Source organism: Podarcis vaucheri (assembly GCF_965113315.1).
Source record: "Podarcis vaucheri genome assembly, chromosome: 13".
Classification (NCBI taxonomy): Eukaryota; Metazoa; Chordata; class Lepidosauria; order Squamata; family Lacertidae; genus Podarcis; species Podarcis vaucheri.
Genome location: NC_138751.1, coordinates 44,659,684 through 44,677,793, shown reverse-complemented (window position 1 = coordinate 44,677,793; position 18,110 = coordinate 44,659,684). Strand labels below are relative to the sequence as shown.

At 43.4% G+C, this 18,110-nt stretch overlaps 1 protein-coding gene across 8 annotated transcripts in view; it reads right to left on the bottom strand.

The window, feature by feature from the left end:
- The window catches only part of GPATCH8 (G-patch domain containing 8), a 79,823-nt gene that overhangs the window by 38,232 nt on the left and 23,481 nt on the right, over positions 1-18,110 (bottom strand). For 2 of the 8 annotated variants that reach the window (XM_082194693.1, XM_082194690.1), the window contains exons 3-4: positions 11,576-11,593; positions 7,031-7,103 (exon numbers count right to left, since the gene is read on the bottom strand). Coding sequence is in view for 2 of the 8 variants with exons in the window: in XM_082194687.1 (XP_082050813.1) it covers positions 7,031-7,103 (73 nt within the window). In the remaining 6 variants the exon portion in view is untranslated. Of the gene's footprint in view, positions 1-7,030; positions 7,104-7,319; positions 7,340-11,575; positions 11,594-17,891; positions 17,927-18,110 lie in introns of those variants that run through there. The other 6 variants (XM_082194694.1, XM_082194691.1, XM_082194687.1 and 3 more) reach the window with 4 other exon arrangements.

The following is an 18,110-nucleotide window of genomic DNA, read 5'->3' as shown; positions in this document are numbered from 1 at the left end:
TAACTTTTTAAGCACAGTATTGTACTTGCCATTACACTGTTACAGGAGCAGAACTGAGTATTTTAGCTTAACACTGACCAAAATCAGTGGCTGCAGTTGAATATAATGATCACAGTTTATTATCTAAACCCAGAAAAAGCATTTACTGAAACAAGCCAATTTTAAGCCATGGTTTATTAAATTGGTTTGTTTCAGTCACAGCTTGCCCAGGTTCAGATAAAACACTAAACCATGGTTAACTGCAGCAAAAGCTTGTTCTCTCCTCCATGTGGCTATGCCTATGGCTTGTTCACATAACAATAAAACAAACTTTGTTATTATCAGATGCAGCCATTAACTGGGATAGGATGAAGAACAAACATTTTCTCAAGAGGCAGTTCAACAGTGGTCCTTTTCCTCACCAGACCATGCGTGAAAACACTGAAGAAATCCCTCTTGACCTAACTCATTGAGCTTTTTAAAATGACCCATGTTTAAAAGTCCATCCTATAAACATTGTTGCTGTTAAAATTTATATCCTGCATTTCAGCATCTAGGTCTCAAAGCAGCTTACGACGATAAAAATATGCAAAATTTAGAAGAAATTAAACCCCATAAATTTAAACAAAGAACATCAGAAAATTGTACAACATCAGAGAAGCGTTCATGATGCAAAGGCTTCCTGAAATACTGTAAAGTGATTTTAACCAGTCACCTGAAATTCAGCAGGGACAGTGCTTGAGTTCTGGTGGGAGTTCCAGAGTTGGGCCCACAACACTGAAGTCATAACCTCGTTGATATGAGTTGCACTTCTGGTCCATGGATGACCACCAAGCTCCATCAGATGATCTCAGTGATCAATTTGGGATACACAAGGAAAGGCATTCTGGGCTTAAGTTATTCAGGGCTCTGTACACTAGCAGAAAAACCTTGAACCTGGCCTGGTTGCAGATGGGAAGCCAGTGCAAGTCTTTTAACACCAGTGTCATGTGTTGGCAGTAGCCTGTTCCCAGCACCGGTCTAGCCACAACATTCTGCACTAGCCGAAGCTCCCAGATCAGACTCCAGGCCATCCCCACATAGAGTGCACCACGCTAATCCAGAAATGGCTACTATGGCTATTTCCTGAAGCAAGGGAGCCAAAATTAAGATTGCATTACATATAACCAAACATGAAAAGAGAAAAGGGGACTTTCCATTTAAAGGAAGGAAAATGCATCTGGAGTACCACCTTAAGAAAAACACACAGGAATATGAAGCATTCTTTCTGTTGGTACACTCAGCAGACAACAGCAGCTTAGTTCTCCAGGCTACCATCACCATTTCAAATGCACACACTCAGGCTGCTAAAAAGGAATGTAGGGTAACACCATGATGTGTACTACACCTGCTTTAGATATGAGGGGTGTACAGATGATACCAGAAACCCAAGCATTCCCAAGCACGTCTGCAAAACATAAAGCATTTCACCACCATTAATGGTAGAAAGGCTTCCTGTCTCTAACTAGTGGGAGCCTTCAGATCAATAATTACTGAGTATCACTGGCAATTTACCTCCAGTTTATTGTACGAGTTTGTATACTTGACTAGTAGAAGCTGAATCCAGCAATCATTTTGAGCTTTCCAGAAGCAACTGGTAAAGAAGTAAGCATGGACAGCCTTGGAGTTTAGAGTTTGGTCTAGTCAAAATGCACTTTTCAACTGGGGACATTTCCCATTCAATGCAGAGGGATATGGGATAGTAATTCATTGTCTGCTCAACATGGAGCAGAGAGGAACATTAATTTAATCTTCACTCAAGTGACAACCTACACATAGGGAACAGGAGGAGTATTTAATTGCTAAAATGAAGGTGGAAGGAGAAGACTGGTATTTGAATAGGAAGTGCAGATTCACCCCAAATTGAAGTGCTTGGGTATCTCTCCCTCTGCTCCTGATTGATAGGTGATTTTGTTTCAGCCTCAGCACTCAGAAAATATACAGAATCTTAACAAGAACAGAGGTGTGTGAGAATTAAATTTTAATTTGGGAGAGAGAGAAATGGAGATATCATGGATGTCCTTTGCTGCCAATGTTACATTTTTACCTCCTAGCTCTCCGCACAGGACTGAATACATTTAAATTCCTCTGGCATCAGTATCAAATGCCTTGATATTCTGACAACCAGATGTGTAGATAGGAGTATCAAAGTCAGTGGAGTGCATCTAAGTAGAGTTTATACTGTGTTAGCAGAGAATTGGTAGCTGCTGCGAAATCCCAATGAGAGTTGCAAGACTGCCATACCCATGGCAACCTCTGAATAGTCATCCATCTCAGCTCTCTGCCTTTAACTAGGAGATTGTGTAAAGCCAGCAAACATGCACAGGTTTTTTGGGGGGTGGGGGGCGGGTATTCAAGCTACCCTGAACTGCAGGCTGCCTCTCTTGTTCATTTCAAAACCCAAACCATGCACTGGATTTCAAGAACTACACCAACATTTCTAATGTGGGGCTTTGGTGGCAAAGGTACCGCCCATGCCAATCCTGCAAGTGTGCTCTGGAATGTGCAGAGTGTTCCCTGGACACACTTATTCAGCACAATCCCACACTCTCAAATACCTGCACTCAGGAAAGCCTAGCTATACGGGTGAGCTGGAAGGAGGAAGTTGACAAGAGACAGTCCAGCTGCATCTATGACAGTACTTCTCTGCCAATCACTCTAGGTGAGGACAGTGGGGGCCGCAATAATTACGATTAAACCAGTTTGATTCCCCTCACCCTCTGTATTTACATCAGACACCAGTGTGGCGATGTTTTGTTTTACAAACGGAATTTAGAAAAGCTATTTGATTCTTCAGTCAGAGCTGTCTCTCTCTAGGCATCTTGATAAAATGGCTCTGCTGTATACATTGTACCGTAGGAAGCTGACACAGAATGTAATTATTTCAAGAGCGTGTCTATAGATTAATCAAACCAGTATTTCAAACCAATATTAACAATCATTCCACTCAACTAGCTCCCATTTGCTAGGGGTTGTGGTGCTGCAGCTACCCTGCAGTCCAAAGATGCTGCAGTGTGCTGTTTACTGACCATTATAAAGCCTCTCAACACACAGGCCTTTGAGATAAGACTGGGCTGAACAGGCCGACTGAATGAACAAGCAGGCAGCAAGAGTATTCTTCTCATACAAGTGGCCATTCAAAAAACACACAAGGAGATTGTTCAAAGCCTTGCAGGAAATGGCAGAAAGTTCCCAGAATGCACCGGTGGAGGAAAAAAATGTCTGCGGGCAGCAGCCCCCTTCCCCTCACCTCTTGAATGGCCAGGACACTATTCCTTGGCCCTACAACAACTGGAATTTATGGGAGTGCTCTTCACTCTTTCAACATTCCACAAGAGGCTGGGTGTGGTGATAAGAGGACTAAGTTCAATTGATCCTCATTATGCCAGAATTTTAAATATGCCTTCTAGGCACAGCTCCAGTGCAGGAGCTCAGAATATTCTTTTCATGACAAAGGGAGCTGCAGTTCACACCTCCAATGATGTATAAATAGTGGAAGTTAATAGAATAGCTTTGAACTGGAGCTTTCAATAGCAGGGGGAAAGGCACAAAACTGAAATCTGAAAGAAAAAAAAATCATTTGTTTTATGATGTAGAGGTAAAGGTAAAGGGACCCCTGACCATTAGGTCCAGTCGCGGATGACTCTGGGGTTGCAGCGCTCATCTCGCTTTATTGGCTGAGGGAGCTGGTGTACAGCTTCCGGGTCATGTGGCCAGCATGACTAAGCCGCTTCTGGTGAACCAGAGCAGTGCACGGAAACGCCGTTTACCTTCCTGCCGGAGCGGTACCTATTTATCTACTTGCACTTCGTGCTTTCGAACTGCTAGATTGGCAGGAGCAGGGACCAAGCAATGGAAGCTCACCCTGTTGCAGGGATTCGAACTGCCGACCTTCTAATCGGCAAGCCCTAGACTCTGTGGTTTAACCCACAGCGCCACCCTTGATGATGTAGAGAGCATGGTGCAAACCAGCAGTTCTCACACTGTGGGGTGCCTGGCATGACACATGTTTATATGTGTGTGTTTGTGCATGTGCATGCACAGAAGGAGATCCTACACAAAAAAATACCAGAGGGACATCTCTCCTAGCTTAGCATTTATAAACATGGAAGGCGCAGAGGGACTGAACACGTGACAGCTTTTGACCACAACAGTCGTCTGCCTCTTCCCTTCTTCCCTGGAGGTTTCAGAATGAAATCTGGAATACCCTATTTTGGTTCTCTTGCAATACCAACACAGGATTATTATTGTTATTATTTATTAAATTTGTATACCACCCTCCACCCAAAGATCACAGGGCGGATCACAACAGAAAAATAAGAATAAAAAATATGTAACGAAACAAACAACAAACCAATAACGCTCCTCCTAAAGACACATTTAAAAAGGCACATAATGTTAGTTAATCAGCCAAAGATCTGTTTCACCTGGCACATAAAAATATGCAATGAAGGCGCCAGGCAAGATTCCACAAATGGGGAGCCCCACAGAAAAGGCCTCAGATGATGGTTGCAGGGTCTAGGTAGGTTCAAATGGAGAGAGGCGGCCCTTGAGGTATTTTGCAGTCCTGAGCTGTTCAGGGCTTTATAGGTCAAAACCAGACCAGCACTTTGAAATGGACCCAGAAACTATTTGGCAGCCTGTGCTGTTGGTCCAGGATCAACGTAATAACGCGCAAACCATCTTACTCTGGTGAGCAACCTGGCTGCTGAATTCTGCACCAGCTAAAGTTTCTGATCCATCTTCAGAGGCAGCCCTACGCATGTGTTGCGGTAATCTAATTAGAGGTTACTGAAGCATAGACAACCACTATCTCTGTCCAGGTGGGCACAGCTGGGCCACCGGCCAATGCTGCGGGAAGGTGCTCTGCACCACTGAGGCCACTTGAGCCTCAAGCAACAACAAAGGATCCAGGCGTACCCCCGAGCGATGTCCCCGCTCCTTCAGAGGGAGTGTAACCCCATCAAGAGCAGGCAACCTCCCATCCAGTCCACGCACGTCACAGCTGGTTGCAGTACAGTTAGCGTGTATGTGAAGATTCTGCACTTTAGCATGCAGCAGTCCAGAAAGAGGCCATGCTGAAAATGTTTGATGGGAAAATAGCTTAAATCAGGGGTCCCCAGTCTTTCTGGGCCTGGGGGCACATGAGGACATCATGTCACCATACAAATACCCATTTCACAAAAGAAAAACTGGTCATGCTTAGAACAGGGGTCAGCAAACTTTTTCTATAGGGGGCCAGTCCACTGTCCCTTAGACCTTGTGGGGGGCCGGACTATATATTGGGGGGGGGGGAATGAACGAATTCCTATGCCCCACAAATAACCCAGAGATGCATTTTAAATAAAAGGACACATTCTACTCATGTAAAAACACGCTGATACCTGGACCGTCCGCGGGCCAGATTGAGAAGGCAACTGGGCCGGATTTGGCCCCCGGCCTTATTTTACCTACCCATGGCTTAGAATCTGCTCCCATCCCCGCACCCCCCGCAAAGAAACCAAGCAGAATATCTATACCAAAAAAAAAACACCCAACTAAAACAAAAGACAAAAAGAAACCACAGCCAACATCCCTGCCAACTGTTGTGAAAAAGACTGGGAGAGACACAAGAGCTTGCCGGGCAGCAGGGAGTGGGGGTCTGATGGTGCCCTGGGAACCATATTGAGGAACACAAGGTTAAATCAAGCTGTAGCTCTGCAGATGAAAGTCAAACATATTTTGAAACTGGAGCCAGTCTCCCCAGAACTCAAGAAAATTAGCACGTACATCCCTCTCAAATCATATTATGTCCTTCACACCCCATTTAACATCTTGCACAATTTAAACTTTACTTGTAAACTGGACTACAAGAAGAACTGCGCCCCCCCCCCCGTTTTTATCTGAATAGGGGTCCTTTCGTGGTGTGTGTCATCAAATGAATATTGAAAGTTCTCACGGCTTGGCTTGCAGAAAACAGTATAAAGTACAGCACTGAATACTTTGTTTGGACTGTTCATGTACTCGACCTGGAGTATCAGCTTGCATAGAAGGATCAATTAAATGAATACAAGTGTATTCCTGCATTACCCTCTGTGGTACATTCCACATAGTGATTCCTCGTAAAATGAACAAACAAACACACATACACACACGCTAGCCAGGCAGTGAGCATCAGGATTTTGATGGCAATACTCCCATCATGCAACTTTCCAAAAGAGAACTCCTAACAGTGAACTAAACCAAATAACCAGTATGACAATGCAGTAATTCTTAGGTTCCAACAGCTGCCTGAATTCTGCTTCCAGGAAGAAAACAAAACTTGTCTCTTTATTCCTCTGGCTGCCTACATCACACTCTGCAAATGACTCACTGAGTCTCCAATTTGGAATTGAAAAGTTGGTTACCCAACACAGCACCCCAGAGCTCAAATGCGGTAAAACTCTCATATCAGTTATTCTCTCATATGAATTTTTTTAAAGTTCAAATTAAAAGGTTACAACAGGAAAAGGAAGGAATTAGAAACTGTCAAACACTAGTCAAATCAAGACATTTAACCTCTCAACAAGCAACCCGACTAAATTAAAGCGAACGTCTTTTACATCCTCTTTGTCTCAAGTTTCAAATCACATTGTTCTGGGACACACACACACATACCATCTCAGCAAAAGAACCATTTTCTGGCTAGTTGAGACAGTTCATATCTTCTTCTTTCTTTGTTTTTTGGTTGTGCCTTCATCTGCAAACCAAAATCATGGTGGTACTATGGTCAGCTATCAAGAGGACAGCGTACAAATTTCTCTAAGTTGACTCCAACTGTACTGTCTTCCTTGCTTTCAGTCTGCGTTAAATAAAAACTACATTTCACAGAACAAACCCAAAACTAGACCTGTGAGTATTAAGAGAAACTGAGTGCAATATGAGAAACATAAAACTCAATGGGTACAATCAGAGGGCTGAGGGAAGGGGAGGAATCTAGAAATGTAAGCAGAAGTAAAATGAGCATTTTAAACAAATCAGATTTCTTACTTACCCTGGAGAGATTTCCCCAAGCCTTGGCCCAGCTTCCAGCCATGCTTCTGGAGCAAGCGGTGTCCAATATTATCCTGACAGACAGAACAGAGAAACAAACCAAAAATATTCCAATAATATATTCTTCTCTTCCACAGAAACACATTATGAACAAGACATTTTTCTACATATATGCATGCAAAAGAAATAAAATAAAAACTACTTACGAGCAATATATGCCCAGTAAAAGGGAAAAGATATTTACATAATAAAAAATAATTAACAAAAACAAAACAAAAAACAAAAAACACCTGCTGGCAAGATTTTTCCACAGGAACAGGGTTTCAGGGAGGGTCATCACACTTTCTGATGGTGTGCTGGGCAACTTTTGTGCATAACAAGGGGAGGGGAAGCAATGGGGGAGAAAATAAAAAAATGACATTTAAAAAGCATAAAATCAAGCTACTTTATACAATCATATCCATCACCTAGAGAGCACCACTTGATTTGTGCAAAGAAAAACTAACGGATGTGCTTAGTCTGCTTTTTTTTAAACTTGTTTGTGTGTCAGACTTTAAAGAGACCAAGTTAAGTTGTTAAGTGTCAGACTTGCCCCCACCACTAGAAACCAAAACACAATCAGAGCAAAATCCAGGCTAGACTTGATTGGGTTTTCTTTAAAAATAAAAATAAATCAATTATAATATATATATTATATAACAAGAGATATATAATATACATATATGTGTATATAGATATATATATTAGCATGCAGCCAATTGTTAAACTGAAAATATACAGTGAGGTTAGTAAAAAAAATACAAAACAAATTGAAAATATTAACCGATTAAAAGGAATTTAAAATATAAAATAAAATGAGCTCAAGCACAAACTGGGTGATGCATTTCACATGTAAGCTAACAGAAGTACTAAGATGTTAGAATGGAACAGGCCTAGCAACAGGTTAAAACAGCAAGGAACCATTAGTGCATGTAGGGAGAAAACACAACAAGCATAATGTCTCATCTTTTGAAAAGAAAATCAAAATGGTCAAAAATTAATGTAGGCGGAGGGGAAAGTACTGCAGCAATTCAGTGTCAGCTATTTGCACAACGGTTAAAGAAAATAAAAAGGTTTTCTCCTACGGTTAAGTGCTGCATTTATAACAAGGAAACCCCTGGGGCTCAGGCATATCTAAGGAGTTTGCTTGGATACCTGGGGGATTACTTTAGAAGCAAAGTTGAGAGGAAGCTGCATTCATCATTTGTCCAGAGCTATTCCTTGGCAACTAGGAAACAGTGGAAGAATTAAAATCCCACAAATCCCACATAATCTAGGGCAGGGCTGGGAACTCTCTCGCCATTGGGCCAATCCTGGCTGACCAGGTTGTTCAATATGGCCTGCGAAGCCATTTCCCTCAAGCCACGCCCACCTGCTGCTATCAGCAGGCAGCAGGACTGAATCCACACTCAGCTGATGAGCAGGAATTATAGCTCTTTGCAGAAGTGCTGTTTGAAACAGTTCACAATTCTCCTTTTAAGCAAGCAGGAAGGGTAGGTGGTAACGTCTCGCCCACAGCAAAGCAGCAGCACAAGCTGTTTCAAACAGCACTTTTACAAAGCGCTTTAACAAAGTTGTCACAATTAAAGGCAGGCTTAAGGTAAGGTTGCCAGATTCCCCCCCCCCATGAATCCGGGGACACTTTTCAACTTTAATGGATTTTGTATGGGGACTGATTTGTCAATCCGGGGACTGTCCGGGAAACGGGGATGTCTGGTAACCTTAGCTTGAGGAAGGCTCACATTTCAGCCTTCAGAGTTCAGAATGAGAGCACAGGGACGTCTTGAAGCCTCTGTCAAGTCTCCTCACACTCCCCTTTCAGGCGCTTACAGGAAGGAGAGTGGGGAGACTTGAGGGGAGAACACTTTCATTTCACGCTCCTCTTTAAAACTCCTAATCGAGTGTTTAAATGGGTGGGAGGAGGCTTGCAGAACTGCACAAGGGATTTTTTTTTACAGGTGGGCAATGCTGTCTCCATGTCCATCACATGTCATCATAATGACATCACAGGACTGACAGGTAGACAGTGTTGCCCATCTGTCAAATATGGTCACTGAGAATGATCCTGATGAGGATCTGATCCATGAAGCCACCCCTGATCTAGGATAAACATAATTAAGGTGGAGCTAGATGTTCCTAGGGAAACACAAGATTCCCAATCCTATGCAATGTCAATATGAGGGAGAGGGGCTTGAAGGGAGCAATTTGTGGGTGTTTAACCCTTCCAAGGCAAGACTCCTTTGCTAGTCCCTCCCACAAATGTATTTTATTTTAATTACCAAGTTTTCCCCAGCTAGGCTCCAAAACTAGAAGCAAACCCAGCTAAGAGAAAAATGGCTATATGAAGGAAGAGAGGGCACAGACCAAGCATCCTTCTTCACCATTACCATCATCTCCTGACACAGATTTGGGAATATCCACATGTTGAGGTAACATTTAGCTCCACCTTCAAAGTTTCAGCTCAAACTTAGGCACTGAAATTTGCCTCTTTTTCCAGAAGAAACTTTCCAGATAACCTGCTTCATTCATTATGGAGCTGAGCCAATTGTTCAAATTCAGCGCTTCAGGGCTTACAAAATTCTTACAGAAAAAATAGGGCACATCGATGAAGTGATTTTCAGAGCACTTTAGAAAATGGCTCCTTTGTAGTCACCAAAAGTGTCTTGTGGGACTTTACTGTTTCACTGAAATTCTTAAAACAGATTTGAGCACAATGGCGCAAACCTTTTCTGAAAAGATGAGAAGCCCTCCTTTGTTTCATATAACGAAGCTACTGCCAAATTCTGGCAGAGGCAAAAACAAAAAGGGAAATAAGTATTAACAAAACCCCACCAAAATTTTATTGTCTTATCTTTTACAATCCTCAAGCCATTTAAATTTACGCATAAGCCATGAAAACCCCTGGAATTTGGGCCATAACCAAGAGCAGGCAGAATGATGGGGCAGTGGCACTCAACTGACCTCCTGACAACTGAGTTGCTGCTTAGAGGGATGGGTGAAGCAGTGAGGAGGTCAGCACAGTAGAAAAAGTTGGAGTGGAACCATTCTGGCCTGGTGTATTTGCATGATCCAACCTCCCTGCTTCTCTCCTTCCCAGTAAGCTGCAGCAACTCAGGAAGTCAGCTGAATGGTGCTGCCCCACCACAATGTCCATGGGTGGCCATAGCTCAATGATCGAACACATGATTTGCATATACAAGATCCCAGGGGTCTCAGACAGTAGGGCTGAGAAAGAGTTCTCTGCCTGAATCTTTGGCGAGTACATGCCAGTTAAGAGTAAGGTAAAGGTAAAGGGACCCCTGACCATTAGGTCCAGTCGTGACCGACTCTGGGGTTGCGGCGCTCATCTCGCTTTATTGGCCGAGGGAGCCGGCGTACAGCTTCCGGGTCATGTGGCCAGCATGACTAAGCCGCTCCTGGAGAACCAGAGCAGCGCACGGAAACGCCGTTTACCTTCCCGCCGGAGCGGTACCTATTTATCTACTTGCACTTTGACGTGCTTTCGAACTGCTAGGTTGGCAGGAGCTGGGACCGAGCAACGGGAGCTCACCCCGTCATGGGGATTCGAACCACCGACCTTCTGATCAGCATGTCCTAGGCTCTGTGGTTTAACCCACAGCGCCACCCGCGTCCCATACAGTTAAGAGTAGATGATACTTAATTAGCTGGACCAATGATATGATCCAGCACAAGGCAGCTTCATACGTGAGTGTAGGGGGTATGTTCATGCGTATTTTAAGTGGCAATCCTATGCACACCTGAGTAAGAGTCCCACTAAACTGCATGGGGCTTACTTTTGCATAGACGTGTACAGAACTCCGTTGTCAGTGTGGTGATAGTTAATGGGCACTTGGTTTTGTTCAATAACAGTGGGACCTGCAGCATATCCTCAGTCCCTAACAGGAGCGCTCCTGTTCAGGGTTCCAGCCAGCCACACCTTTCCTGGATACACTATTAGGAGCCAGAGAAAACAAATTAAAACCCCTCTTTCCCTGGTTTTCCATTTGTTTTTCAACTGGCACTCATTTTTTGGTCAACTGAGCATGCTCAGTCCTAATTGGGCCTTACATGGCTGGGGGTTAGCTCATTTGGAGTATGTTTTAGATATTTTTGTGTGTTCCTGAAAACTTGTGATTCCTTCTATATACCCATACCACTCTGCTTGGCTCTATTTCTGTCAACAAATTGTTCAGGGTGGGGTGGAATATGTAGCTGTGATAATAATTTTTTTAAAAAACCTTTTCCGTGGCTTTTAATATGGAAAAATGCAGCAAAGATGGGGAAGGTTATTCAATAAAAAATGTCAACATCAGGCTGGCAAGAAGTTCTGACAGAAAAACAGCTGTGCTCGTACTCCCACTCCTGCAAAAGGAAACAGCTACCGCCCAGATGAGACATTGTGCTCCATGTGTTGTGTTATGAATGCACTAAAAAGAAACAGACAAATGAAGCTGTTATGCTATTTCCAAAAGCGGTGCAGGTGGAGTGAAAGCATTTCCATACGAACCTGGCTTTAAAAACTGGGCTGTCAAAAGAACAGTTAAATGTAACACAAAGTAAGAAACTGTCCAACCAACTAATGGTAATTTGTTTTTGTTTTTAATTCGTTTGCTTTGTTTTCAATTCACTGCTTGCAAGTAATGTACTTATTAAAGAAGAATGAAAGCATAAAATAAATACAAGACCAGCTGGGAGTTTTAAGAGCGCTGTGACTGACACAGTGAAGGGCGGGAGGAGAAACAAACGTTAAGAGGGGGACATGGGGAAGGAGGGAAAAAAACCTGAGGAGGGTTATACACATTAGCACCACACTTACCAAGCCACTCAAGAGGGTGAGCACCTTTCAATATATGGAAAGGTAAAGCTTCGAGCCTGTCATCATCCCCATGCTCAACATGTAGTCCTCTTCTCTTCCAAATAATGTCAAATGCTCAACGTATGAGGCACCAAAGCAGCAAAAGTGTGGCTAGCTGCTTTCTCAGCCGTCACCTTCCCCATTTTTTCTCCTTCAATGCCACTGCCAATGGGAGTGGTTTGAAGGCAACTTCTTCTTAAGATTTATGGAGAGGCTTCTGCCATGTGTGAGGTCAACCAACAGGAAAGGTTGGGTAGCCTTCCAGAAGCCCATTATAGCAGAATGATCACCCTGGTTTGTTCAAGGAGTAAATCAGGGGCTAACCAATGAGCAGCAATGAAATATCAAACTGGACCAGCCAGTGATTTTGAGATGATCCACAAGCATTCGGGTGTCATACTCCTCCTCATTGGATATAATGATCATTCAGGAATGGTAACAACAGAGGCATAACCCTTTCCTCGGAAAAGGCTGTATGTATAGCTGCTTAATGAGGCTGTGATGAGTGGTGTGTCCATGAGTAGTTTGACATTTAAGGAAAGAAAGAAGAGAAGGTGAATAGAGCCCATGTCAAATTTGTCCCCAAAAGGCCCCTGTCCCACCCGACGAAGACTGACAGGTATCGCTATCTCTTGAGTGGCTCCATAAGGGATGCTGACTGTGTATCAAAGAACCCATAAGCAGGAAGACTAGGTGCTACAAAGGGTGATCCCATGCAAAACAGGAGATAACGGGAAAGAAAAGAAAAAGATCCCCCAAAACAAAAACCTAGAGCTTACTGCATATGACACAATGAAGGCAAGAGAGAATAGTCCAAGAGTAGTGCTACACCATTCAGCTTCTCTAGAAAGCACAGTATTTATAGTGCTCAGCAACGTACAGGCTGCTGCTAAATGTCAAATTGGCAGCCGTGTCAAGTTACATACTTTGGAACCAGGGGAGTCCACAGATCAGTAGAGATATGCAATGTGACAAAACCCAAGTCTCATCAGAGTGTGCTTGGAATAAGTTGACTTTGGCCAGCATCAACTCGCCTGCAGCTCTCAATGGCCCTAAGACACAGATTAATAATATGCACAGTGGCATCTTTGTTGGTGAGGGTAGAGAGGAAGGGGATAGAACTAGAAAGAAAGCAGGCCTTAAGGCGGCCTTGCTTCCCATCCAAAATGGTGAGAAGCTGTTTTCCTTTTGTGACACATCAATGGGACAGAAAAGGTATGGTTTGTCTAATTATTCTGGGCCTCTTACTGCCTTCCTCCCCCATGTATGTATTGCTGTGATCGAATAAACACTAAGTGCACAGAAAATTGGAACTGTAGCCAAGAAAAGTATTTGGACAAGTCTTGACAATTCTAACAAGTTTTCTCCACTGTGTTGTTTTCTACATGACCACCTTTGGGCTGCAACTCCTATGGCACATCAGCAGGACAGCAGGTAAGCCAGGACAGGCTACACCTACCGGACTTAACAGGAGATTTTTAACTTTAAGGACAGGGATGGAAGGAAGGTTGGAGGCAGTCCCCTGCTTTCTGCAAGAAAGTGGGAGATGATAGGGACTGCTGTAGTAGTTCTTTCTAGATCTGAGGACACCATTGTTGTGCAGGCAAATTCAGCCTCCTCTCTTGAGTGGTTATCTTCAAAAGGAACCCTATGGATGTCTGTAAACTACTCCCAGGAAAACCATAGATGTCATGAGAGACGTTGTGTGGGGTTGTACTCCAGCTCCAACTACAGGAGGAAACCTCAAGAAAAGTAGCCAGACCAGATAAGCCAGAATAGTATGTAGTACTGTCTCACTCTTAAGAAATCTCCATGTCACACTTCCTTGACTCTGTTGCAGCAGATCACCATCTTGCTCCCATCTTCCAACCTGACAAGAACTGGCTCCAACACTCTTCCACCCACCTCAACTATCTCTGATTCATGATGAACATGTTCTAATGTTTCAATACCTGGTCCTTCAAAGCAATTTAAGTGTGCAATTAATTTTTCTGTTTTTGTCTAATTAATCGTCGCCATCAAACTTCTGAGGTTACGACACCTGATACCGTACCAACAGAAGATGGAAATGACATGCCCAAAGATATTTAGAGATGAGTCAAGGTCCCATGGGGGGGTGGCGCTGTGGGTTAAAGCCTCAGCACCTAGGACTTGCCGATCGAAAGGTCGGCGGTTCGAATCCCCGCGGTGGGGTGCGCTCCCGTCGCTCGGTCCCAGCGCCAGCCAACCTAGCAGTTCGAAAGCACCCTCGGGTGCAAGTAGATAAATAGGGACCGCTTACTAGCGGGAAGGTAAACGGCGTTTCCGTGTGCTGCGCTGGCTTGCCAGATGCAGCTTGTCACGCTGGCCATGTGACCCGGAAGTGTCTGTGGACAGCGCTGGCTCCCGGCCTATAGAGTGAGATGAGCGCACAACCCTAGAGTCTGGCAAGACTGGCCTGTACGGGCAGGGGTACCTTTACCTTTACCAAGGTCCCATGAACCCCCAAAACTCTAATGAGACTGCCCCCAAAGAGGGATTCATTACACATGGCAATAACTGTTAAAGAAAAGACCTGAACTAGTTTATTCTTTGGCCTGCTGGCTATATGATGGAGGCTATAGCAGTGTTGAAGTGTGTGGGGCTGAAACACTAGCCTGCGATAGAGCAGCTGGGGAGAAAAGTATCCCCAGTGAGGGAGAATGTTGACATTTTCTATTCTGGCCACCAGTTGCTGAAGAATTATGTAAACAGCATCATGTTCTTTACCAATGCAAAGATCTGTAGACTCCCAAACTAAGTTTATTCCAGTCACTATCAAGTTCCATGTTGTAGCAATACAGGTAAGAATCTCCTCAATAGATAATGCTGCAGAGTCACATGTGAATTCAGCTGTGTTCCCAAGCAAAGCCATTCCCCAGAGTTTTCCAGGAGTATCCCTTGGGCTTTATATAGCTTCCAGAACCAAGAGATCTCAACAGCTCTTTAAATCCACTTATGTTTTAGAAGGCTTTACTTACTACCGTTAAGCCCTTATGGTAAATCCACTTTACGTTTCCAGCTGAAAAGTGGGCTTTATTTGCTGCTGGAAAGAAAAAAAATCAGTTTTCAACATTGAATGGTAAAAGGAAATGTTCTGTGTTATATTGCTTCCCAAGGGTGAGCAGAAATGCTTTAAGCACTGTGTTTTTAAATGTTAGCAACAATGACTGCTATCAGAGCACATTCCGGCACTAAGCCTTTCAAAGTGTTTCACTTTTCCTGATATACACTCAGAGCTGTTCTAGTCATGCTGGAAAATAAACTTCCCAAAACACGGTCCGTAGCTGTTGAGAGTCCATTGGAGAAACATCTTCCCTAATCATGTACTTTGAGAGACTAAAACTTTCCGCTTCGTTGATCTAACCAGTATATTTTTTTAAAAAAACAACAACAACCTGAATAAAGCCTGAGCGTTCAACAATCTAAGCCAGTGGTTCCCAAAATGGGAATCTCTCTTGCATCACTCTCTAGAGAGCAGAGAGATTATCCAGGGGGTCGCTAAGAGTCAAGAGGGCAGCTGAAGGCGCTGGAGGTATAAATGAAAAGCTGGTATCACTAGATCAAGTTGATGAATTAATTAAATAAAACAGCTTTGGGGGGGCGGCGTTTGAATAAATATGTAATTGCTACTGTTTTGAATTTTACTGAGTTATTATCTTCCTTAGCGGGTCACGGAAACCACTATTCTGAATAAGGCTTTTTATGGGGTAGGGGGCACTGGGGGTGAGTTTATGAAACCAAGGGGGCAGTGGCCCACAATTGTTTGGGAACTATTGATCTAGGCTCTCTGGAAATTTTAAAGCTATTTCAGTTATTTGAGTTACAGATAGGTAGCTGTGTTGGTCTGCCATAGTCAAAATAAAAAAATTCCTTCCAGTAGCACCTTAAAGACCAACTAAGTTAGTTCTTGGTATGAGCTTTCGTGTGCATGCACACGAAAGCTCATACCAAGAACTAACTTAGTTGGTCTTTAAGGTGCTACTGGAAGGAATTTTTTTATTTTAGTTATTTGAATAAGTCTGTGAGTGGACAATACATTAAAAAAAAACCTGCATATCTTATTGCCTCCTTTTGCAATTAGGGTTGCCACTCATGCTCACATATTGCCAACTATTTAATGAAACTAAGAATGCCACTGCGTAGGTGGCAGCTTACTATTTTCTTTCTTTATGGAAACATTTGCCCGAAAGGGCTAGCTGTCCCCCTATTAGGGCAAACCTAACAGCACAGCAAGTCTTCTCCAATTGGCCACCTGCTATAACTGCTGTTGGCACCTCCAAGTCAGAACAAGAACACAAGCAGTCATAAGTGACAAAGGTTGCTACCTAGGACTGCCCACGACTCCATTTTGTTGGAAGTACCAAGAAGTATCACCTCCATGTGACTTGTCTGTCTGCTTTGCCACACTCTTGTGAGGGATAAGATTCGCATATACAAAAACAGTTACTGCTGAAAGAGCTGAAGACACATTAGACTGCTGCAATGGCACATCAGCTTATGGAGATGGAGAGTTCGGGAAAACTAAAATCTTTCTTGCTGTTCTAATAAAGTTAATGCATTTGAGGTACTTATTTGACAATATAAAGCCAGATGATGGACTAAATCTTTTCTCTCCAGTCAAACATTCAGTTCTATTTGAAATACAAGTTTGCCTTAAGACACCTCCCGCACTTGTGGGGGTTCCACCTGGTGGACATGGGAATTCTTTAAGATTCCATGGTGGCCCCGGCCCCGCTTTCCCAGCCAAACCGAGTCCACATCATGTTATGACACTGGACAAAAAGCTTTGCTCCAAGAGATAGGTGATGCAACACCTAAAATGGAAATCTGGGTATTTAAACTGGGCAAAGAAAATAATAAGTTTGGATAGGAATTAAAACACCAGCATGATAATAACAAGTGGAGGTGGGCTGTGACTTCCATGACCTGGATCTAAACTGCTCTTCATCAGGTAACTTGCTTAAACTATTTATTGAGGTTTTCTCCTGTAAATCTGATTTAAGTTTAATTAAAGATAACAAACTGAACCCAGGCTGAGTGAGCGGCACTTAGTTCCCTCTGAAATCAATAGGCCTTTAAGTCAACCCACAACTAGCATGCCCCGTTGATTTCTAAGAGCTACCTGTGTTCAACTAAACTAACATGGTTCTAACCGGGGGGGGGGGGGAGAGAATTACAGATTGTTGCACAAAAATCATCAAGGTGAAAGCATTTTGCACCTTGAAAGGACTACATGCTGATTTTAAACTCTCCACTAACATGGGCGGGAGGGTGTTCAACTCAGAACATTTTTTTAAAAAAACAACAACTTTGGGGCATGTTGCTTAGAAAAATAAGACACTGGTTCATTCTGTAGATCTGTGGTCCAGAAGCAAACATTGAGGCACTGGAGATTTTTCCACAGCTGCTGTACACATTGCAATGCAATCAATGAGACAGGTCTCTGGTGATAACAGGAAAGCCCCAGTTTCTTAGCTATGAAAGGGGATGGGGTTTCATGGGCTCACAGCCCCTTTCTGGCATAGGCAGAGAAGGGAACCCTGTGAGCATGAATGACTATGGAACACAGCGTCATTTGTCTCATTACGAACATCGCCAGCATGGCACGCAATACTGTTCCATGACATTTGCAAAGAGGGAAGCTGGCTTCGCATTTCAATTGGGGTGTGCATGTACACACAAACAACACTGAATAATTCAAGAGAATCAAATGCAACTGCATCACCACTATCCTTCCCACCCCCCTCTGCAGCATTATTTCATGTGTCATCAGTGACCGCCATGCCTAATTCTAGCATCATGCCAGCACAATAAGACAGTAGATACTGAATGCAGTGTTCACTGGACCAGAAGAACAGAAATAAGAAATGGGGGAGGGGGGAGAGGAGAAAGGAGGAGAGGAAACCCTAGAAAAGAAATTAAAAATGCAGACCGTGCAAATACAAACCAGGTCATGGCTGCTTAGCTAATTTGGGCCAACTGCTGTGGAAGAAAAAACGTCGAACACCCCAAGTTGTGTAAATTTCTGTGAACATCTCAACACGCACACAAATACTCACACACAAACACCAATCTACTACACAGGAAAGCAAATATATGTATATTGCTTCGTTCCTAACACTATTTTTTTATAAGGTTTTTAGTGCTCCTAAATTGGACTCCAGAG